Here is a 24,241-nt window from a genome sequence, read left to right on the forward strand (position 1 = left end):
GTCAAAACCGATGACCGTTACACCTTGAGCGCACTGACTGATAAGTGTGCACTCACCCATAATCCATTCACGGATTTCGCTAAGATGCGTATGCGCTCACTTTTCTCTACATCGACCGCTACTCCCTCCTAGTCCTCGCTCACTCCCACCTCCACTGGGAAGGGCCTCTCTCCCTGCCCATGCACGACCACTCACCTACGCACAACTACGCTAGTGGTCCAATCACTTTATCGCTCTCTCCAGACTGCCTGCCCCACGGACCCTTCGGCCAGTACAATTTAGTCCCTCTCAATAGTGAATCACACCCACACCCCGGTGGCATAATTAATTGATTGTTGTAGCATTACAATGAATATGTATGGACTGAACATGCTATGCCTAGAATACCTGAAATGTAGAGCTCTCATTTTATTAGATCGTTATTCCTCTGCCCCTTCACCCCTGTTCCTTTCTTTCCCAAAACGTATTCTTCCCCTACTTTACTACTTTATAAACAAGCTAGCAACAAAACAAACAAGCTAACAAATCCCGCCGCCCTCACTTACCTACCTCCGGCCACAGAAATGCTGTGACGCACACCGCAAGTCGGCCTGGAGCGCGCCTCGGCAGAGACGCGGGAGGACAGGAGCATGACGCGCGTGAACGTGCACGTTCCCGCGCGTTCACGGACCTGAGTCGGCTCGTGCACAGGTCTGGAGCTGCTCGTTCACAGCTCTCACTCCCTTGGCAGGGAGGAAGGTGACTATAGTCGAGATGGCGGGAGCGCTTCGCGCTCCGAAGGCCAGCTCGACCTAAAAAGAGGAGAGGAACACCTGGCTCCTTTTTGAACACGGGGTAGGGGTCCCTCCAGAAGGGTTCCTGCACGTTTGAGAGCATCTGAAGCATCAACTGAAGATCAGAACGTTTTTTTCTCACATTCTGAAAGCTTGATATTTGCTTTTAACAGCGTTCGAGCACCTGGAGAAAACTAAAAGTGGTCTGCTAATAAGCCAGGTATTAAACTTCCAGAAACCCCAAAACTCCTCCTAGAATTAAAGGCGCTGCTAGGATTACTCCAGACTAATCCGAATACTAGTTATTGGGGGATAACATTGGGAATTTGTTTTTCTGTGTGAAATCAGATTATTTTCTCTCCATTTTCTATTGACGTGTCATGGAGACTTTTGTCTCGTTTTCAGCTGGTGAAGTGTAGGCAAAACTCAAAATCTGCAATGTTCCCACGGAGCTTGTTACGCAGTAACTAGCGTTACCTGCCCTAACGGATTTTTGGGGCACTTAGACCTTTTATTACTGCAAGTAATAAACTTTTGTATCCAAAAGGCATTTTCCTAAAAACTGCACTATTTGTACCCTTCACCATGGTCTTGAGAGGCTGTAGTTTGTTAGTACTAAAAACGAAACTATTCCTGCCTACTAGAAGCTGGTTTGAAAAACACAGCCTGTTGGGATAATATAGATGTTTGAAAGTCTCTATTGTTTTCTAGAGAACTCTCTTGCCTTTTTTTTAAAAAAAGTCATAACTCCCGGTCCCCTTTTCCGATATTTGTTTGTATGGAGCTCTTTACCTCTTATGCCTTTTTTTATAAAATTTGTTTGTAAATTAGAAGGATTAATTTATTGACCTGAATGTTCTTTTGGTGCTTCTAAACTACTTTGCACCCATTTTCTCTGACGGGAGCCATTTCTCTTTAACCCCTCCCATGCTGGTGACGGAACCGCTCCGTCACCAGCCTCGGTCGCGCTGTGCTGGTGACGGAGCGGTTCCGTCACGGCCCACACGGCGCGCCTGCGCGGCGCTGATTTTGCCCCTGCGCCGCGTGTTTTATTAAGCGGGCGGGGCCATGACGAAACCGCTCTGTCACAAGCATAGCGCGCCCGAGGCTCGTGACGGAGCGGTTCCGTCACGAGCATGGGAGCGCTGCGCGGCCCTCCCTCCCCCTTAGCGCTGCGGCGGAATTGCCGCCGCAGCAAAGGGGTTAATCTACAGCTACCAAGAGGAAACAATGATTCTTCTTCGAAACATGTTTTACTTAACATTGCTCAACATTACTAACTTTGTGGTAGGCTATATCCTTCTCCCTGCCAGTTAATAATTAAGTTCATACTGTAGTTATTTGTGGAGAGAAATAAATATGATCTTCTGTTGATGTGAAGCTGCTTCATTTGTTTGTTAAAGGAAATCCTACCTTCTTTGTCTTTTGAGTAAGCATGTGATCTACTTCTGTTGGGTTATAACCTATTTTCTCAAATTTATGGTTATAAATCGTCGTACTGGTTATGTGGTTTATGCATTTTTGGCATGCTTCAAATCGGATGAAAAGTGTTGGTCCGCCTATGCGATAAGATTTTTCATCCTGCCTGTATGTGGCAATCTGTTACTATCCTTCTGTATATAACCGTTCATTATGTACCTGTGAGGACTAATCATTCATAGTTCACATCTGTAGAGTAGCCACACGTCAGTGATCTATTGGCACATCATTAACATTCTTGGTTTGCGATTGCTGAGAAAACTTTATTGATTTCTTTCCATAGTGTTATGATTGGTGGTTCCTTGAGGAGAAGAATTATGTCTTGACTTCTGCTCTGATATTAAGCTTTATTGAACCACTGTTAGGAAAGTATTCCAATTTTCTTTCTCTGGAATAGGCAATTTATGTTCTTACTCGCTTGAACGTTTATGCTTCTGTTGGGTATGTGTTCCTGGTCTTCTATGTAGGGCAGCCATTTGTAGTATGTTTCCTCTGGTAGATTGCTTTAATCTGCTTTTTTAGAATAATCATTCATTTTCTGCACCAACACATTAAAACTTCAATGTCTTTTCTTTTAGCTTAAACAGTGTTGGTGTGGTACTGAGGAGTACACTTTCTTGGCTAGTTCTACAGTACGTGTTCTTTATCCTCTCCTGCTGGGAAAACACTTGTAGTATCCTAAATAGTTACCTTTTTGATATTTGAGGTAATCATTTTTAGGTGTCCTCCAAAGGAGCAAGCACTCTAGGTTTTAAATTGGTATCTATTCTTAGTCCTGTCCTTGGGATAAGCATGTATATTCTTCTACCGGAAAACATTGACGCATTCTGCTTATGTTAGGGTAACCATGCTTGATTTGCTCCTGTTGGATAAGCATCATTTGGCCTAGTTCTATAAGGTAGTTTTGGTATGCTCTTGTTGGCAAGCACTTTTGGTGTACTTGTTGGGTAAACCTTTTTGGTAAGCGGCTGTAGAGCAAGCATTTATAGTTTTCTCCTGTTGGGCGATTTTACTCGGCGTGCTGCTGTTGGGGAAGCATTGTAGGTCTGCTCCTGTTGGGCATCTCCTCCTACACTGATGCTGCTCTTTTTCTGTTTTTTTTCTCCAGTTATTCCTGTTCTTCTAATACATGAGCATTGCTGGGCTGCTTTGATAGACTATGCATTCTTGGTCTGCCTCTGTATGGTAAATAATTTTTAAGTATTCCAATTTAGTAAGCATACTTGGTCTGCTTATTCGGATATCCGTTGTTGGTCCTCGTGTGTTAAGCAAGCATTATTGGTCTGTTCCTGTTGGGTAAATAGAATTGGCCTGCATCTGCAGTGTAGTCGTTATGGATCTGCTCCTAATGATTATTGATACTTAACCATAGTAAACGTACCACAATTGTCATTCAGCACTCAGATGTTTCTATTGGCTGTAAATAGCAGTTGTTATTTCCGAGTGTAATGGTATTCTAATTATTGACCCTGGAAAGATGGAAGGCCGAGTTGGCCTGGCCATGATTCTATCTCATAATCAGCAAATCACAGCAGTTGTCAGCTGCAAGTGTTTACCTCGTTGAGACATCTTGCTATAGCCTGGTTGTAAAGGGTTTAACAAGTGTTGTATTCCAGTCTCCTATTGGGTAAACTGTTGCAGACTCCAATTTGGTAAGCATTAGCTGTCTGATTCCATAAATTCTGCTTCCATGGGTGACAGTTCTTGTTCTGTTTCTGCGAAGGGACTGATCTATTTCTGTCTCTATATTAAACCTTCATGATTTCCTTCAATGGGATAAATGATTCAAGACTTTACCTCCAAATTCCTTTATTTGAGTTGTACTTGGATGAAAAAATGTTGCTCAAAAGAAACACAAAGTTTGCATAATGACAGTTCTCTGCTTATCACAATCATGCAATTTCGTTGCTGTGATAAAAATGTGGAGTCTCGTGTGAAATGTGGACCATTTTAACAAGGATAAAAACATTTAATAATTCTTGACTCCAAATAAGTCTTGATTTGACTAGTAGCTCAGTATCTTGCTAATATAGTAAGAAAGTAGAGCAGAAAAATAATCGGATGGTAATGTGAGTTATTCTTCAAGCGAGGTTTATGAAACATAAACACTTAGAGCGGCATCTGCAGGGATACGGTTCTAAAATTTAGAGTCAAATTAGACAAAAGGGACAGATGTACTAAGATACAGGTCGCAATAAGTCCTTACAAATTGCACACATTTGTATTGACCTGTATCTGATTTTGGTGATGATACCTATAGGTTGCATCCCAAAATCTACGAAATGCCTAAAGAATAGTATTTACGCTAGTCTCTATTTGTGACCCCCCTCCCCTTACGCTTGACTACAAACGGAGAGATGGTAGCCTGCTAAGAATAGCATGCCACCTTCCGCGTGTATGCATTATCAAATGTGAAAGATTTGTTTTTAAGTAGCCCATGTTCCTTAAAGGAACCGGCACTGCATTAAAAAAGTTTAACTTTTGAGTGTGCATGTGAATACCGCAATACCAGATGCTAAACAATCCCTTTGGATGTTTCCTTTGCACATCTTGATGTATAGTACCTACGGGTTGGCCAATGCGTTTTTAGTGCTATGTATTTTCGGCGGCTGCTCCTAGTTTTTGTAATTGTATTATCAGTTACGCCCCAAGAAGCTCATTGGGTAACCTCTTCTTGCACTTACAATTCTCTGTGTGTAAATACTTGCAACTCGCGAGTCTGCACACCCACTTCCACCCTTCCTGTCCATCTTCTTTGGTTCATAACCTTTAGTAAGACTGTTTTTGCTGAAGACGCCGTCTACACAAAAGTACTTTCTCAGAGTGCTAATGGGGCCACGATGCCTCCAAGGCTAATCAAACTTCACCAGCTCGTGGCCCACAAGTGGACAGCGCCCTGAAGCTTCCGTCGAAGCTGCCTACCATGTGTGGTGTAAGTCATTGCCACTCCCCCAGAGCCCTCTCCGCCTCCCGCCTTTATATTGTGAGGGCGCAGAGCCCTCCACAGTCCGTGCCTGGTGTCCAGGCCTTACCTCCAGGTGTGATGTACACGCGCTCGAGCTCCGATTCGTACATCAGCGTGCCCTTGTACTTCAGGTTGGGGTCGGGTGCCGTGTCTTTTGGGAGCGGTTGGTACCGTGCCGACGCCTGCTGAACAAAGGCGCGCAGCATTTTGAACTTCGAAACACCAATGAAATCTTCTGTTCGTCTACAGTGGTCAAAGGTTCATTGCATGCCAGTCTCCTCGGGGGCAGCAGTCACAGGTGGGCCTCCTCTACTGTTGTGCAGTAAATTAAAGCGCTGCCCCTCGTGTTGTGTGAGGTTGAAGTTTGCTGGTGGTGACCTGGCTGCTGTCCCCACTCCCGAAGCCCTGTGTGCTCTGAGGCCTCTTGGTGTCTCCTGCCCCAGTGCAGACGTAATCTGCTAGGGCTCTCCCTGCCCCACCTCTTCCCTTCCTCAGTTTTACATGGAAAACTTCTACTTTGAAGTGAGGGGAGACGCGCGCTGCCCGCCTGTCATCTGGGCCCTTCAGTAAGTCATGCCGGGCTCTGCTTTTCGTATCGCGCCACTGACAGCCCTGATACGGCCTCTGCCGCCGAAGGCGCGAGCCCCTGGCTGCGTCTCCGCGCGCAGGCGTGACGTGCTCCGCGAGGCGCTCCTGGAATGGGCCCACTCAGGACACTAAAGCAGCAGGTGTCCCGCCACCGAGGTATGAGCTTATTGTACACTAAGATCGCCACTTGCTGCTATGCCCTACTTGCTCTAGGACATTGTGTTCCCCTTCTACTCTGCTGTTTTCCAGTGCCGTTTGGAGCTAAGGGGTCCCAGTATGAATGGAGCCGAACACTTGTTTGTGTTTCATAATCACACAGGTTCGGCTGTTTAATAACCCCTTTTGTTTGAAGAGCCAATCTTCCAATTTGTAAAATGTGTTAAATAAAAACTGGCAGGTCGAATCCTGAACAATGGAAAACTCACTCGTGAGTGGATATTTTTCTAGACAACAGGTGGTTGTATTATCTTGGCTAAGACTTGTGTGTTTGCACATGTTCTCTTTTTTGATCCGTTTAAGGTACTTGGAATGAGGAACTCCTCTGACGTTATGGAAATTGTTTACTCCTAATTCTGCTGGTATAATACCATGTTTCATTTAAAAAAATAGGTAGAATTTTTTGTTTCTTCTTTTTTGCATCTCAATAAAGAATTGTTTCTTTAAAAAAAAGTCTATCACAGTCTAGCATTCTTTTGCTGGTATTTGGTTAGGGAAAAGCACCCAGTCTGAGCTGTACAGTTGACTATCACGGGTCGTTAACCCGTTAAATACCGTGGGACCTCTGCTGAGACATGTAAGCACACTCCAGGAAGTATGCTATTTTAGCGACCTGTTACAGGGCGGGATTCGGCGTGATCCAGTAGCTCGCATGAACAAACACGTTGAGCCAGTAGCATCCTTTTAAATTACTTCTAAGTCAGTTCCTTGTATCCCTCGTCCTTTTGGCCTGTGGCAGTTGAACTGTCTTCAAACGTTTGCTTGATTAATTCCAAGTGTTGATTTAAACTTCCATCCGAAGAAGATAGTTCTTTATCTTGCCTTGTTTTCAGAGGCCTCACTCCCATTAGATCATAAGATATTCCACAGTCCTTCTGAGTTGAGGCCTGAGATTTTTCATAAACTTTGAGATTTTCTTCTTCTGTTTTAGTGCTGTGGAAGTGACTCGAACAGGCAAGCATCTAAAACCGTCCTTTGCTAGAAGATAAAATCCTGCATCGCAATGAAGTTAAACAATCTACAGCACATTTTCTTCATAGTTTGGCCTTTTAGTCAGACCTAAGGCAGCTTTGTGCTTTCTAGAAACATGTTCCCGACAAGATAATGCACGTGATTGCCACACTAGGAATTTCATACTCCTTCAATCGGCCACCTAGTATCCATACTCTGTGCTGGTTTTGACTAAATTGTCCATCAAGGTGTAATGTTGAAGCATAGCTTGCACTGCTGTTGCTCCTAGCACATTCTCTTCTTTGAAATCAGTTCCCAAACGTTGTGCTTGGGAGAGAACGGAGTATAAAAATTAGCGATAATTATGTCAGTTACTCCTTCCTCCTTGTTGTGCCTCTTCAATCATGAAAGCCCATACTCCTTACATCACAACATGTACTGAGACAGTACTGGTCCACTAAATGGAGAATGTCAGATGGCATTTTGCTTTCCAGGCTTTACTCTTACTTCTCAACCACAGACAGGTAGTTTTCAATTAGACACCACTTGTGTAACCTTGTGTAGCAGATACCGACCTGCGTTGAAGAGTGCACATAAGACATACACAAGAGGGTTATTGGGCGGGCCACAATGAGGATGTGCATTCATGGTTCTGGACAGGCTTTTTTTTTTTTTTTTTTTTTTTTTTTTAATAAGCCTCAAATGATAGCAGTTTCCACACACTGCTTAGGGGAGAAAGTACAAAAGGGGATGGTTTTTTCTGATTCAGCCAAGTAATCAATCCAGAAGAAAAGCAAGTGTTTTATTAATGTTTTTCTTGTTCAAATGGCATGTCAAAGGACTTTGTTTTAAAGTGGTCCACAGTGTGCTTTTGCTTTGTTCCTCTGTAAACCATAAGTATTTGTACTCTACCAAATCTGCGTGGAGCTAAACATTTCCCAAAGCGGCAGTAATTGTGAAGTCTTTGTTGCATGTAGGCTGCGTTGAATCACATGTACAATGTTAAATACAGTACTCGCACCGTTAACATTGCAAATGTCGCATCTGTATGTAGTGCATTCTGGGTGTCCTTTCTTGCCTCAAGTCTTGATGACTTACTGCTCCTGCCAGAACTGAATGTCACCTTGAGTTCAGAGCAGCGATTACCCCAGCCTCAAAGATCTATGTAGCGCTCAAGTGGACAGTCCTGCGTGCCAGATAACACTCAGTATTTTCGCTTGCTTTTATTTTACAGTTTCCATATATGGGATTTGGTTTTATGACAAGGAAGAATGCCAAAGAATCGCAGAGCTCATGAAAAAGTAAGTTATTCACTGCTCGAGCTTTAAAACACAGTGCTGGTCCTTTCAGCTGAGTATATGTATGGGGCGGTTCATAGTCAAAATGCCATTTTTTCCTTGTTAAGTGTTGCAGACAAAGAAAGACAAGCCAGTGCACTTCTGAAGAGGTGTTGCAATAAACAAGAGGACTACTTCTATACCTAGCGATCTGCCAGCCACATTTCATGCATTAATCACAGTGCATCGCTAACTAAATAGTCTCAGATCTGATACTTCATATATAATTTAGAACTAATTCTGCCCCATTGGACACAAACAGTCAGTAGTAATCTTGATTCTCATAGCTTGTTTATTGGTCCGAATGTGTCTACGCTCTGAAGTCATCTGATCTAGTGTGAAGCGGGGTACAAAATGCCCAACTTATGCTAACTTTACTGTCTTAATATCAGACATTCACACAGTTTATATATCATGCAATCACCTAACAGTGTTTACGTGGTTCAACAAGGTTTTGATTTTTGCCGAAATAATCTTCTGAAGGGCTGTGTAATGAGACATGCCTGTACTTTTTGATAACCACCCTGAAGAACTGCAAGAGGTACTTAGCCTACCTGGGGCAGCGAAGCTTCCCTGGCTTATGCATATAAAAAAAGCTTAAATGAGATAGGCTGTCCCGAGCTATGGACAAGTCCTCTAATTGCCCACACCAGGGTCACGCGAGCATATTTAACCACTAGGTTTTGTAAGGCAAACTTTGATAACATCTCAGAAGACCCCAAGATTGGCTCTTTAGCTCGCCAGTTCTTGGATATGAAAACCATATACCAATTAGAGCCGTGTTTGGACTTTATTCGTCCAACCATTGCCAGGAAACTCTATTTGCAGTTTCGTCATGGTTGCCTCCCCTTGCATTCTTTTCTCAATAAGTGGTCTAAGGATGCCCCCATGTCCTGCCCTGCTTGTGGTATAGCTGAGGAAACAGAATTGCACGTTTTTTTGGTATGCCAAGGCTACTCTAAGATTAGAAGAAGAGAATTACAGCAAGTATGCAAGAACCTTGGTGCCATCCATTGTATAGATGTGTTTAGGCTTTTAAAACATGACACCAGTATGCATATAGTTTTTGCTACCTCACGATTTCTTGCTGCTATGTGGTGGGCTCGTATGCAATTTTTAAAACCTTTATGAAAGATCTTTTTATCTGTGATTTTTGACTAATTGCGAATGATCTTTTTTATCAATGTATTTTATTATTTTTTAAAACCTTTTTTAATTGTTCACATGAAATGCTGTCTTTTATGGTTTTACAACCGAAATAAAGATTTAATAAAGAAAGATAACCACCCTGAATGCTTTAAACTTTGTTCCTTGCTCCACTGTCCATCCTTTCACTAGTACTCGCTGAAATAGTTTAAGTGTACAAAAAAATAGATCCAAGATGTTGTTTGGCAGTTGAACTGTTTACAGAATGTGTTTTGGTTAGCAGAATAACCTGCTTCGTTCCTACTCCAGCACAGAGAAAGCACAGCTGTCATTGGAAGAGGCAGAAACGTGGGCTGGCCAGGTATCACACAGGGTGCTCCAGAAGGCTCCATATATTATTTGCCAGGTGGATTCGGCGGTCCAATCTTGTGCAGAGCATGGAGGACCATTCAAAAACATGTTCCACTGACACTGATTAGAATGCCAGCGCGTCTTTCACTGCTCATAGATGTCTCAGCAACCCAAGTGGTCAACGCTCTTCAGACTCCTTCTCGATTCCGTTCAGAAATCCAGATACATATATAGTATAATATGTGCCAATAGTGTGAAAATAAATGTGGCCAAGCAAAGCATATTATTGGAGCAAGTGCAAGTATGAACCGAGATTCAAACGTGTATTTTTAGAGTGCAAAGACCACATCCCATTTTACTACCATAGCAGAGGCGAGATGGATGCTGATGATTGTCTTGATCTCCACTGCCTCATGTGTATAGATGTAAGGAGGTGTGTCTGGTTCTGTTTAAATACCTGTGTTTAGAAGTAACATACATCAAAGACAAATATGGTATAAACTATATATGTAGATTTCCACCTACACAAGCATATTTGCTCGTGCTAAAATGCAGTAGACACATTTTTACTAGGAGTACAATTTCCTGGCCTACTTCTGTCCATTTTTGTGAATTCATGAAAGCCATACATTTGCACTAATGTCCTCCAAGGACATACACTACAGGTGCACTTTTGTAACTTTCTTTAAGAATTGGGCCACTAATTATTCTGGTGTTAACCAATACCTTTTGTTTTTTATTAAAATGATGTCTATCAATCTATCGGCTGGCTTCAGTAAGTGACATTCTGCTCTTTTGCAAGGAGCAGATGGGCACACCAAATAGTTTTGTTCAGTGCCAGGCACCATGGGCACACAAAGTAGTTTTGTTCAGAGCCAGGGACTACTGTAGCAATGTGTGCTTTTTGAGACAAAATAATATTTTTAGCTTTTTGCCAATGTTTTTGTTATAATAGTGAAGGCCCTGCAGCTTCCACAACAATAACGTTTTACAAAAACCATGTCAAAACAAGATGTGCATTGACAAAACTGAAAAGGCTGACCCCCTATGTGAATCTATAGTATTTGCTAATGCTTATTTTAATTTTCCCCCATAATCTTGTTGAAACTGGCTACACTGGTTTTACATTATGAGTATTTTTTGGAAATACTAGCATGTATCAAACACATTTTACTAAACTATGCTTCAAAGAAGTAGTATTAAAACATTTAGTAGTTTAGCACAACATTTTTTTTTCTAGTTCCATATTTTTTGCGAATATTTGATGTTGAAAGCAATGAATCAACAATCTTGCTTTCAAGCTTCTTCATATATTTACATCTAATCAGAGTATTCTGGAAATATTACACGTAATCTCATATTGTTAAAGTTTGCAAATGTGTGCCCATTTTTGTACTGGAGCCACTGTCAGAAGTGTAATGTCCACTTACAGTATTTTCTTGAAACGCTCAACCTAATAATCAGGGCTGTGTATTGATAAACCATAAATACTAGTTCGAACAGCATTAACATATGGATACAGATAGCATGATAACTGCAGACAATTTCCTTCACTGATCCTTAATGGGAAACTGGAATCCAAATGGTTTGTTCTAAAGGGGCTTGGGCTTACTTCACCCAAGGAAAAAATTAACATGAAAACTTGTTGTCCTATACCCCAAACAATATATCCAGGGCGTTGAGTTATTGGAATGCCACACCTCTGATTTAGGCGCGGGTGCATCATGCCCACCGCCCCAAGCCTCTAAGAGGGCCCGGGGACCCCATTTCCTGGGGCTTGATCCAAGCAGTTTTACGGTAATCCCGTCCACCTGCTCTCTTAGGCAGGAAACACAACTTTATTTTCTGCTGAGCTGCTCCCTCCCGGGCGGGATTAATCAGATGGAGCCATCTCCCGTCAATATAACTATGGGGGCAGACTGGGGACCTGGCAGGGGCCTTGGAACTGAATTTTCCCTTCCGGGTGGGGTCCCGCAAGGCTTGGCACTATCACCTACACTATTCAACCTATACGTCACCCCTTTAGCAGCTTTGATCAGATCTTATGACCTACAACTGGTGTCGTACGCCGACGACACTCAAATTGTAGTGTCAATCTCCCATTCCATCGAAGCCACGGCTGTACGCTTCAGAAACTGCCTTGCCGGGGTGAAGAATTGGATGAGCCACAACTTTCTCAGGTTAAACACGGATAAAACCGAAATTATAGAGTTTGGTCATAAACCATCTATTTGGAGTGATCTATGGTGGCCTCCCGAGGCAGGATCCTGCCCTCTCGAGGCAGGATCCTGCCCTCTCCCTGTAGACAAGGTCAGGAACCTTGGTTTTCTATTGGATAAGGACCTCTCATGTAAGGCCCAGGTTAACCAGGTGACATCGGCATGTTTCTACAGTATTAAGGTGATCAGAAAAGTCTTACCCTACATCCCGATCACGTTAAGAAAGACGGTGATGGGAGCCCTTGTAATGTCCCGGATTGATTACTGTAACTCCCTCTATTTGGGAGCAGGAGAAAAACAACTGACCAAACTGCAGGCAATTCAGAATGCAGCGGCCAGGGCGCTACTAAACCTCCCCAAACATCACCCCACATCTAAAGCCATTCGGGAGCTTCACTGGCTCCCGGTCAGGCGCCGTATTCAATTTAAGGCCCTCTGTTTGGTACATAGGTCTTTACATGGTAAGGGACCTGACGACTTTATCAAACTACTGCCCCGTTATGTACCCTCTCGAACTCTGAAGTCAGCCAATCATGACCTAGTTTGTCAGCCCAGAATAAGCAGAGCCCGATGGGGAGGAAAATCATTCTCCCACCAGGCGGCAAAAATCTGGAACTCGCTACCCCCATTATTACGCGCCCAAAAATCTAAAATGAGCTTTAGGAAGGCCTTGAAAACAAACCTGGCTTTTGACCCAGACTTAACTGCTCCATTGCTTTTTCTGTATATTACAGCGCCAAGACGCCGCGGCATTCGTGCGCTTTATAAGCATTTCAGTCAGTCAGTCAGGACTCCTCCCAACGATGAGGGTGTGTGTGCCTCCAGTGGGCACTGGGGCACCCACAGTAAAGTAGTAGCCACATCCTGCTAGTATCCAAGTAGGGTGCCATCTGGGCTGGGGAGGAACTTATATGCATCTTCGCTTCTTCACTTCCGTTGCTTTATGGAGTCAGCATGGAGCCGCAGGACGTTACCTACTACAGCTCAAGAGCATTGCTATGGAAAAAGCTTTCTGGATCGAGTCTGGTGATTGTGAAGTATTTGAAGGTGAGGGATCTGCAGTTAGAATAGTATCCACTAGAAGGACTGTTATCAATGGAGTATAACTTGTTTTTCAATTGGGAGCCTAGTACTACTTTATCCATTTGGTTAGAGAACTCCACTTCAGCAGGTCAAATTCCTTTTTTGGTGGCACGGGTAAGCAGAGTAGTTCTAGTGATAGTTTGTTTTAAAGTGTTCATTTAATCAACTACCACCCTAGACGTGTCCCAGGTCTGTTTGAGTTTGACAAAACCTGGTTATTAAGAGCAGAGATTACATTTCAAGATTCACTGTCCTTGATCATGTGTACATATCAGACAATTGAGGACTGTCTTTGAGAAAGTTGGAAAACTGATACATGATTAATTTATTTGAAACCTCAACCACCCAAGAGCCTTAACGTTGACTCAAGAGTGTCAAGTACTTTTTAATTGTGAGTTTTTTTGATCTCTTTACTAAATGTTCTTGCCTCCTCCCTGTCTCCTCTTTTATATTTTCCTATGTTCCTGTTTCCAATCAAGGTCCATAACATCCTTACTTTCTGTTTCTGTTGGGCATTCAAATTTTCTTTTTTCGTGCAGTATTCTAATATCGGTCTGTCTATCTAACTATCCTGTTTCCTGAACCCAGGGCTCCTTGTTATCCAGGCGGGTCTCCACACTACAATTGATTTACCCAAGTCTATACATTTTCTCAAGGGTAGTATCCAGTGTTGACATTTTGGACCTGTGCTAGACATTTCTTTTGTCTTTAGCCAATGTATGTGAAGTTTGACAAAGTATTTTTTGATTATGACCATTTTTCTTACCCAACCAAGTTTTAAAGATGCCAGAACTCAAGCCAACCATATCTGCATCGAGAATACCATATCAGCATTGAGGATAGCAGTTGCTTATAAACTCGTCTTTTCTTTTCTTTCAGAATTTGACACACAGCATAGACCTCACCTCCGGTTGGGGGATGGAATTTGATAGCTGGAGAGAGATAGGCGTCTTTTGAGACTAGAGTTCAGTGATTTGGGACAACTTTCTATTCAATAATGAATGCAACTATTTATATTAATGCTCGAAGGACCTACAACCTATTAATAGGCGTTGATGGCAATATTAGTAATGAATTAGTAGTGTGGCTCACTGGTTAGAGGCGGCAGACCCGAGAGCAGAAGTCGGCCCGGGACCAGGGTTCGATTCCCGACGCGGCAGGGTCGTGGACCTTGGTCAGCCGACTCGATAATTCTCGCTTCGGTGCTTACTCTAATCAGAGATCACACTCGGCAACTCTGGGCATTAGCTTGCCTAATCTCCACAACGGCCCCACCAATTCCGGGGATGCCTGGCTCCACCTTGGGGACTCCCAGCAGGGACCATCCCACAGCGAAAGCTAGGACGGGTTCCCCAGAGTTATACAGCGCCGGGACGCCCCGTTGCTGGGGCAGCTGTGCGCTTTACAAGTATACTACATTTACATTTCTACCCTATCAAAGTTGCATCCATTCCAGTAAAACATGCTATGTATTTGCAGAAGGATCCAAGTTAGATACATTACAAAAAGAAAATGCATCAAGCTAAAATGAATTTCGTGGTATTCAAGTTTGATTACACCTCAGGACGTGGATGACTATTTGAAATCACTGCACATATGCTGGACATTGAAATCTATAAAGCAGCACATTTGGGTGTCCTTTTAAGGAAGCCAATGAGCATCAAGCTACAGTGACGGTCATCAAATATACAGTGTAGACTATAATGGAACACAAACAGGCTACTTATAAAATAGGAAGTGATGTTATAAGACAGATGTTTGTGAAACTCGTTAGCCTGCACTTGTGTAATTATTTTGTTCTTTATGGATTAAAGTAATACTACTACTACATATGATTTTTTTTCAATGACTGAATTCCACACTGTCACTGTTCTATTAAGTACATACAGTGTCTTCACGATTATCAGTGTCTTACACCTAATTTGGATTTCAGCAATTGGATCTTAGTATCAAAGATGGCACCTTTTAAAAAAATGTTTTTCAACCCTTGATTTCATTGTGCTCTTTTGTAACACTTATTTGTCTCACCGATCCTTAAGCACCACATTACTGTTCTGCAGATGTGACTCGTAACCACTGGATATTTAGTCTTAAAGGTAAATGGTATGCCTTTTTAGTAACCTCTTGGTTTGGTTAATCATTTTAATATCTGCATGACTCTTGTAAGGGAATTTGAAATACGTAGCGTTATCCTAATCGAGGGTAACATCTCCAAACGCACACAATGCAATACGTTTTCAAAAGTTTATATGGTTGGAATGAATAAAGTTTTATTCAAAAAGGTTTATCATTCTTTTGAAATTTCTTCTTGATAATTATCGATGTTTCAATCACATCAAAACATAGTTCACAATTCCATTTTTATATATCGGTTGCCCGATGCATTTCGGGCACTAGGCCCTTCTTCGGGGGCTCAATTTCTGTTCAACAAAGGATATACATCGCTAATAATTCACAGAGCATGATTCTATTAAAAAAACATAACAGTCAAAAAACATAACATTTCATTATCAAAAGGACTGATCAGTTGAAGCTCAAAAAACTTAATATCCCTCTAAATGCCTAGTTGATCTGGTAATTAAACATTTCCTTAATACAGGAATCTGTAATAACACATATATGCCTGTGGCTTAATTTAGTATGAAACCTGGCTTGTGAGTGAGGTGGTCTGGTCACAAATATTTAGATTGATTAAAACGAGCAAATCATAGTAACAAATCAATAAGCGGCGGGTGTGTTGTCCTCGTTTGTACATAATACGACTGGGTGCGATGTCAAAGTCATACCTTTAATGTCGCGATGAACGATCTAGTAGGCCTGAAGTAATATTTGAATTTCACTCATGGTTCATATCTAGAATAAATGGTGAAATATAGATGACGAATTTAAATCGCAAACATGTAAATGAGAATAAATGCCGATATCTGGCATATAAATGTACCGCTATTAAAGTACCTTGTCATATGTAGTCGTTACCTCTCTGCTGTTTGTAGAATCAAGTAGAATTCTGAAAAGGTAAAACAACGATCAAAATAAATGTCTGAATGGTCGAAATACCGTGTATAAGAGAAAACTTGTGTAGGAATTAACACGGGTTGGCGTCTTACCGAACGTTAGCTGGTTCGCGGCATGGCAACCTCGGAGGTGGACGTGATCCGGAAGTACACGCTGATAGGACCAGTTGTGCAGCTAAGTTTGTTCCGTTCAATGGATATAAACGGCAGACTACGCGTGCGAAATGAGTTAAAATAAATACACCACCAAGTGGACCGGCGTATCACACCATAAACACTAGGTGTGAGAAAAAATAATAGAATCAAGAATTCGTGACTGTATTTAGTGAGAGGCTCAAAATGTGGGGATACTAAAACTATCTTCTCAAAAATTAAAAGTATGAGCTTCTGTGCTGGAAAGTAGTTCCTAATGGTTGAACTACTTTCCAGCACAGAAGCTCATACTTTTAATTTTTGAGAAGATAGTTTTAGTATCCCCACATTTTGAGCCTCTCACTAAATACAGTCACGAATTCTTGATTCTATTATTTTTTCTCACATTTAGTGTTTATGGTGTGATACGCCGGTCCACTTTGTATTTATTTTAACTCATTTCGCACGCGTAGTCTGCCGTTTATATCCACTGCACGGAACAAACTTAGATGCACGACTGGTCCTATCAGCGTGTACTTTCGGATCACGCCCACCTCCGAGGTTTCCATGCCGCGAACCAGCTAACGTTCAGTAAGACGCCAACCCGTGTTAATTCCTACACGAGTTTTCTCTTATACACGGTATTTCGACCGTTTAGACATTTATTTTGATCATTGTTTTACCTTTTCAGAATTCTATTCGATTCTACAAACAGCAGCGAGGTAACGACTACATATGACAAGGTACTTTAATAGCGGTACATTTATATGCCAGATATCGGCGTTTCTTCTCATTTACATGTTTGCGATTTAAATTCGTCATCTATATTTCACCATTTATTCTAGATATGAACCATGAGTGAAATTCAAATATTACTTCATGCCTACTAGATCGTTCATCGCGACATTAAAGGTATGACTTTGACATCGCACCCAGTCGTATTATATACAAACGAGGACAACACACCCGCCGCTTATTGATTTGTTACTATGATTTGCTCGTTTTAATCAATCTAAATATTCGTGACCAGACCACCTCACTCACAAGCCAGGTTTCATACTAAATTAAGCCACAGGCATATATGTATTATTACAGATTCCTGTATTAAGGAAATGTTTAATTACCAGACCAACTAGGCATTTAGAGGGATATTAAGTTTTTTGAGCTTCAACTGATCAGTCCTTTTGATAATGAAATGTTATGTTTTTTGACTGTTATGTTTTTTGAATAGAATCATGCTCTGTGAATTAATAGCGATGTATATCCTTTGTTGAACAGAAATTGAGCCCCCGAAGAAGGGCCTAGTGCCCGAAATGCATTGGGCAACCGATATATAAAAATGGAATTGTGAACTATGTTTTGATGTGATTGAAACATCGATAATTATCAAGAAGAAATTTCAAAAGAATGATAAACCTTTTTGAATAAAAATTTATTCATTCCAACCATATAAACTTTTGAAAACTTATTGCATTGTGTGCGTTTGGAGATGTTACCCTCGATTAGGATAACGCTACGTATTTCATAAACACAGGACCCTGGTACTCAGAAGGGCACACCAAACAGCACCTACTTACCAGCATAACACAGATACCATCTTGTCACGCTTTAATAGGAGTGCGATTGTTCTTTCAAAACAAGGTCTTGTAAGGGAATTCCCATTTTATAGAAAAGCACAGGTCACTCTCGTTGTAGCCCTCCAAATCTTTTCTACTCGTTCTTTTTCACTAACTTCAAAAGAGCTAAAATGGCTCTCAGTTGTCTTTCAGACGTGTCTTATAAAATTTCTTCAGAACAGCCTTCTGTTCCTTTTGGCTACATTTTGGTTACCTCCTTCTTGTTGTCTGTTTCCTGAACTCAGGGCTCCTTCTTCTCCAGGCTTGTCTCCACTCTAACTTTGATTTTTCCTAGTCCATATAGTTTCTCGATGATTGTATCCAGTGTTGCCATTTTGGACCCGTGCTAGACATTTGCTTTGTCTTGCACCATTGTATGTGAAGTTTGAAGAAGTCTTTTTTTGATTATGACCATTTTTCTTTCCCAACCTAGTTCTAAAGATGCCAGGACTCGTTAAATTAAGAGGACTCTAGCTAGACTGTCATCACCCTTCACTAAGTATAACGTTTGTAGTGTCTCTTCCCAAATCATCAATTTTGCCTTTGTATTAATTTCAGCTGTCTTGCTACTTCCTTCTTTGGCTGGAATGGGAAGTTTTCTTAATCACTTTTACTGTGGCATTTCAAGGATTCTGGCCTCCAATGCCAAACCCTCGGCCTCATAATTGTTTACTCTGGAAAATTAGTGACCCATGCACCTATCTGAGCTTATCACTGGAAGGTCGGTCCTGGGAACTGTAGGTCTGAATCAGGAACTGAATAAAGAAAAGCCTTCCTGGTGGCAACTCTTCTCTTCCCCATTGATGACAATCCTAAGTGAATGTCACAGTTTTTCAATATGTACATGAAGCTGGGCGCTCACTCTTCCCATTTGCTCATCAGTTTGGTGTGATTGTAAGGTGCCCATACTGCATCATATAGATGGTGTATTGAGTCCTCTTTCTCTCAAGCTCCTAATCTCATCTGTTTGCAAAAGCATAGATGACATTTATTATCTCATAGAGGTCAAATATAAGTAAACATGGCTGTATGATATTTTTCTGTTGGCCTCATTTGAATAAGTGCCCTCCCTAGTATCTTAAAAATATGATTTTATTTTTATTTATTTATAACCGTTTTCTATAGCGCGAACTAGACCCTTGGGTATCAGAGCGCTTAACATCACATGGTATATAATAAGAACAGCATTGTGTGTAACACGCACATAGGTAGCCTGTAAAAATATAGTATATACCGGAACGAACATATAAAGGACAGATGCACGACTACCGCCAGTGTCCTCTTGCCGTGGGTCATTTTCTATATAATTCCCAATATGTTATCCAAAAGACCCTCACTGTTGAGTCGCCGAAGGCAAATTGCCTACCTAATGGAGGAATTTGTTCATGAGAAACATCCTAGTTTCCTACTTGAATGTTGCAGTGTTCGAGATCTTTCTGATGTTCGCAGGAAGGGAGTTCCATATTCTAGGGGCTGCACCAGAGAATGATCTCTCATAAGTTTTTTTTCTTCCTGAAGATAGGTGGTCTCAGCAGATTGGCACTCCGGACAGGTCTGTTTCCTCCTGCAATTTTTATTTTCTGTGCAAGATATCTGGGTGTGTTGTGATGAATCGCTTTATGGGCGATACATGCCATATTTAGTTGTATTCTAGCTTCGTAGGGAAGCCAGTTTAGAGCTTTCAGGTGAGGGGAGATGTGGTCAAATTTCCTCGATCCTGTGATAAGTCTAGCTGCTGCATTGAGGCATGCTTTTAAGGGAGCTGTGGAGATTTTTGGAAGGCCTGCAAGTGTTGTGCATCCATATTCAATTCTAGAGATCACCAGTGATTGCACAGCTAGTTTTAGGTCGTTCTCTGATAGAAATGACTTCATTTTTCTTAAGTAGTTCAGATAAAGCGTGCGTTTTTTGCCATTACTTTGATGTGGGTTTTCATATCCAGGTGTTCATCCAGTGTGATTCCGAGAGACTTAGCTGATTCAACTAGCGTCGGGGTGCAGTTCAACGATGTGATCATTTTGGACCATTCCTTCACTTCTGCTTGATTCTTTTGAGGTGCGATGAGTAAGAATTCAGTTTTATTACCGTTTAGCTTGAGGTGATTGCTAGATAGCCATTTTAGCGACATTTTGAGGGCCTCATTCATAATGGTAGTGTCTTCCAGCGATGCGATCTTGATGTAAAATTGCGTGTCGTCCGCGTACATATGCTAAGATATTTTAGAATTTCGTAGGATTTCTGTAAGTGGTTCGATGTATAAGTTAAACAGTGAAGGAGATAGTCGATCCTTGGGATACGCCAATTGTCTTTGGGCAAGAAGGGGAAAGAGATTGGTTTACTAGGAATCTCTGAGTTCTATTCTGTAAGAATGATTTGAACCAATTCAATACAGTGCCTGAAATTCCCATCCTGTCGTGAAGTCTGATTAGGAGTTTTTCGTGGTTAACTGTGTCAAACGCTGATGACCACACTAGGAGGATGAGTAGACAAGAATGGTTGTGATCTAGTGCTTGAAGTGCATCATCGACTATGTGAAGGATTGCTGTTTCCGTGCTGTGGCCAGTTCTGAAGCCCGATTGGCAGTCATCCAATAGAGAGAAGTTGTCTATGTGTCTGCTTAACTGATTTTGTACACATCTCTCTATTAATTTGGCAAGAAGAGGGATGCTGGTCACTGGGCGATAGTTATTTGGATCAGCCGGGTCTGCTGTGGGTTTTTTGATGATCGGGACTACTTGTCCTGTCTTGAGACATTCTGGGAAGACCCCTTGGGAAAATGAGGCGTTTATAAGTTAGAGGCATGTGGGCTGCTGAATTCATATCTATAGCCTAGATCGCCGCCTAGTGTTGGGTCCGGATGATTGCACATTGTTGTCCTGGAAGAGTCTTCGAAGTATCACGAGATAGGTGGCTCCTCCCCTGGACTACAGTGCGCATGGGCATCGACTCCATCCCCAGATTGTTTTTTTCCGCCATTGGGTTCGGATGTATATTAGTTATCTCCAGTTCGGAATCGATATAGACTTTTCTTAAGGCCTGAAGGCCTTTCTTTCCTATACCGTCGGTATTGTTTTGCGCTCGGTGCCCAGCTCTGTTCCGGCTCAGTTCCCGAGTCGGACATCCAGAGGAGTCGCGTGGCTCTTCGGTGCTCAAGGCCCAGTCGACGCAGCAAGACTTTCGACGACACATCATGCAACGGAGCCCGTTCAAAAAATGTCCCGTGTGTGGATCGAAGTATCCCCACATTGACGTCCACCCGGTGTGCAACAAGTGCCTGTCGCCGGACCACGATGAAGCCAACTGTATGGCTTGTTCCCGTTTTCGATCGAAGAAGACGATTCGACTTCGGCGCGTGGCGTGCCTGGAGGCCCAGCAGTCGGCCCCGGCACTGGTGGACATCTTCGCGAGAGAAGAGGCAGACGAATAAGAAGTTCACATGCAGATTTCACCTCTAGCGGAGGAGATCGACTACGACGCGGACGTCGAAGTGCTCGATGCAGAAGAAGTCGTCGACGAGGTAGGAGACGACAATGAGGCCTATGGGGCCATGGAAGATAGTGAAGATGAATGGTAGATACCATTCATCTTCACTGTGTCACAAATATATCCGCCCACCGGCAGGTAGCACGCCTACCAGAACAACATGCAATTTGAAGAAATTTCACGTAGCACCGAAGCAAGGGCACACACCCTCGCTTATGATGACAATGAACGTCAACGGATTTATGATTTGATCGAAGAAGACATCAGCCCGAGCACACCCTCTCGCAATAGAGAGCAATGCCTGAGACAACTCATATATTTATCTAAACGCCACATTAACCAAAAGCTACACGCTAGCACGTTATTGAAGTACCACAGAGCCCTAAGAATCCCACGTGGCCTACGTATAGCGCTCAAGCCTTCATTGTGCAAAAATTCTAAGGATTTCAAGGACAAATGGAATGGAATATTAAATAAGTGTAGTCTCGACCTAATCTTATTGATCGTTGAGGAACTATCTGGCATCTTAAAAGACCTAGAACAAGAAATTAAAGAAACTGACAGCCAACTTAAAGAGTTATCCACACCCGAAGAACTAGCCTCAACACTCGAAGATATAAAAACAATTTTAGACAAACACCACCGAGAGATCAATGAACGCAAGATTCTCAAGTACCGAAGGGACACGCTTGATTACAAGCTGGATGAAGTATATTCCTGGGCCGATGTTTACGCCCAACGTCGTAGGAACAAACCTTACAACACCCAAACAGATACTTCCTCCTCAGGAAGTGATACATCTCGACGCCCATCACAAAAATCATCAACTACGACATCCTCGACTCGTCCGCCGCCTCAAGACCAGGCATCCTCTTCCACTACTGGAACAGAACAATCCAACACTACTCATTTTTTAGGATTAGGTCCAGACACAATCACAGACCCCGGAGGAGCAAGAAGAAAGGAATTGGAAAGAAGCCCTCCGAACACTCGAAGCACAGTTACAAGGAAAGATCCGAAACCCAAAAAACCAACCTAGTGATTAACATCTCAGACACTAACATCTCTGAACACCAACTAAACCTCCTTGAGAAGGGCACTTCGTTTGTCCCAGTCACCCACACAAATCTACTTGAATTGGAAGTCAGTACCTTCGAGCTCACTAGGAAGCTAAGGTTAAGAAATTTCTTTGAGAACATCATACCGCCAACTCCTGACATCAAAAGCGACCAACTCAGGGGCCTACGCCCATCTAGTAACTATCTAGCCCCTCAAAGTCACAAGAGTATTGATCTATTCGAAAAGCTTGTCAAGAATGACCTGACGAAAATGAATTTTAACAAATTCAGGAAACATCGCAATACTTCACAAAAGGACCTTGACACTCTCAAATCTTTAGCCAACAACCCTAATATCCGATGTGCAAAAGCTGATAAAGGAGGAGCTCTCGTTATTATGAACTCAAGTATGTATGAGCAACGTTTAATGGAACACATCCAGGATCCTGAAACTTACATGGAACTACAGAATAATCCCACCAAAGAGTTTCAAGACTTGTTAACTAGCATCATCAATGAAGCACATCAATCTGGCATCATTGAAGATCGTACCAAAAAATACCTAACAACAGAATTCCCGAGATGTCCAAAAATCTTCATGAGTCCCAAGATTCATAAAAACCTCCATGATCCACCTTTTCGGCCAATCGTCTCGACTAAAGGTTCGATTCATGAGCCAACTGGTAAATACCTTGACAGATATTTGCAACCTTTAGTCATCAAAGCACAAAGCTACATAAAAGACACCACTGACTTTTTAAACAAACTTGCTCTTTTTGAAAACTTTGACAATGAACCATTGATCCTATGTACTGCAGACGTCAGTTCACTATATACCTCCATACCACATCAGGGAGGCATTGAAGCAGTAGAACAAGCTCTACTCAAAAGTGACATCAACCCTGAAATGCAAACCTTTTTAATGGAGTTGATGATTTACACACTCTACCATAGTTATTTCCAAGACAAAGACAAATGGTACCTTCAGCTCACAGGAATGGCCATGGGAAACTGTGCGGCTCCAACGTACGCGAACATCTACATGGAGAACTTTGAAAAAATCTACATATACGAGAATCCCAAATTCCAAGGCAAACTGAAAATGTATGTTAGGTACATAGACGATCTTTTTTTCTTATGGGCTAGTTCAGAAGAAGAACTTATCGTAGCACTCACGGACCTCAACACTAAAGATCCTAGAATCCTCCTTTCGTGGGTTACAAGCAACACAGAAATCTCATTCTTGGATGTTCAAATAAAAATTTCAAACCAGTCTATCATCACAGACTTGCATCGAAAAATCACTGATCGCAACAACACACTCCATTTCCAAAGCTTCCATCAAGGGTCTCTTAAAAAACATCTGCCCTACTCACAAATGCTGCGTATCAAACGCATCGTGTCGGAACAGGATACTTACACTTTTCGAATCAAGGAAATGCATCAACGTTTCCTTGAGAGAGGATATCCCCAAACTATTATCAACGATGCTGAAACTCGCGTTGCTAACATCACTAGACCGCAAAGTCTAGTTAAACAAACCAAACCTCCCAGCCAACGGATGGTTCTAGTTTCCAAATTCTCGACATCCAGCAATAGGTTTAAAAAAATCATTTTAAACCACTGGCCTATCCTCCAGATGGAATCAGATTTTCGGAATATCTTTGATAGCCCTCCACTATTTGCCTACACCCGAGGAAAGAACATCAAAGAAATTCTCTCTTCACCACCCACAGTTCCACAAAAATTTAAAGGGACTCAACCTTGTTACAACTGTAATAATTGTAATTGTGTGATTAAAGGTAATGCAATTAAACATCCAATGAAGGG

At 42.1% G+C, this 24,241-nt stretch overlaps 2 protein-coding genes across 8 annotated transcripts in view; one reads left to right on the plus strand and one right to left on the minus strand.

Annotated features, from left to right (window-relative positions):
- The window catches only part of CACNA1C (calcium voltage-gated channel subunit alpha1 C), a 2,299,705-nt gene extending 2,294,282 nt beyond the window's left edge, over positions 1 to 5,423 (minus strand). For all 6 annotated transcript variants that reach the window (XM_078673661.1, XM_078673663.1, XM_078673662.1 and 3 more), the window contains exon 1: positions 5,285 to 5,423. In XM_078673661.1, the coding sequence (XP_078529787.1) occupies positions 5,285 to 5,423 (139 nt within the window). The remainder of the gene's footprint in view (positions 1 to 5,284) is intronic.
- DCP1B (decapping mRNA 1B) overlaps positions 1 to 24,241 on the plus strand; it is a 256,755-nt gene that overhangs the window by 127,240 nt on the left and 105,274 nt on the right. The window contains exons 1-2 of one of the 2 annotated variants that reach the window (XM_078673666.1): positions 5,294 to 5,515; positions 8,207 to 8,273. In XM_078673666.1, coding sequence (XP_078529792.1) covers positions 5,443 to 5,515; positions 8,207 to 8,273 — 140 coding nt within the window. In that variant the 5' untranslated portion in view covers positions 5,294 to 5,442. Of the gene's footprint in view, positions 1 to 5,293; positions 5,516 to 8,206; positions 8,274 to 24,241 lie in introns of those variants that run through there. The other variant, XM_078673665.1, reaches the window with a different exon arrangement.

Source organism: Lissotriton helveticus, chromosome 1_1 (assembly GCF_964261635.1).
Source record: "Lissotriton helveticus chromosome 1_1, aLisHel1.1, whole genome shotgun sequence".
Lineage (NCBI taxonomy): Eukaryota > Metazoa > Chordata > Amphibia > Caudata > Salamandridae > Lissotriton > Lissotriton helveticus.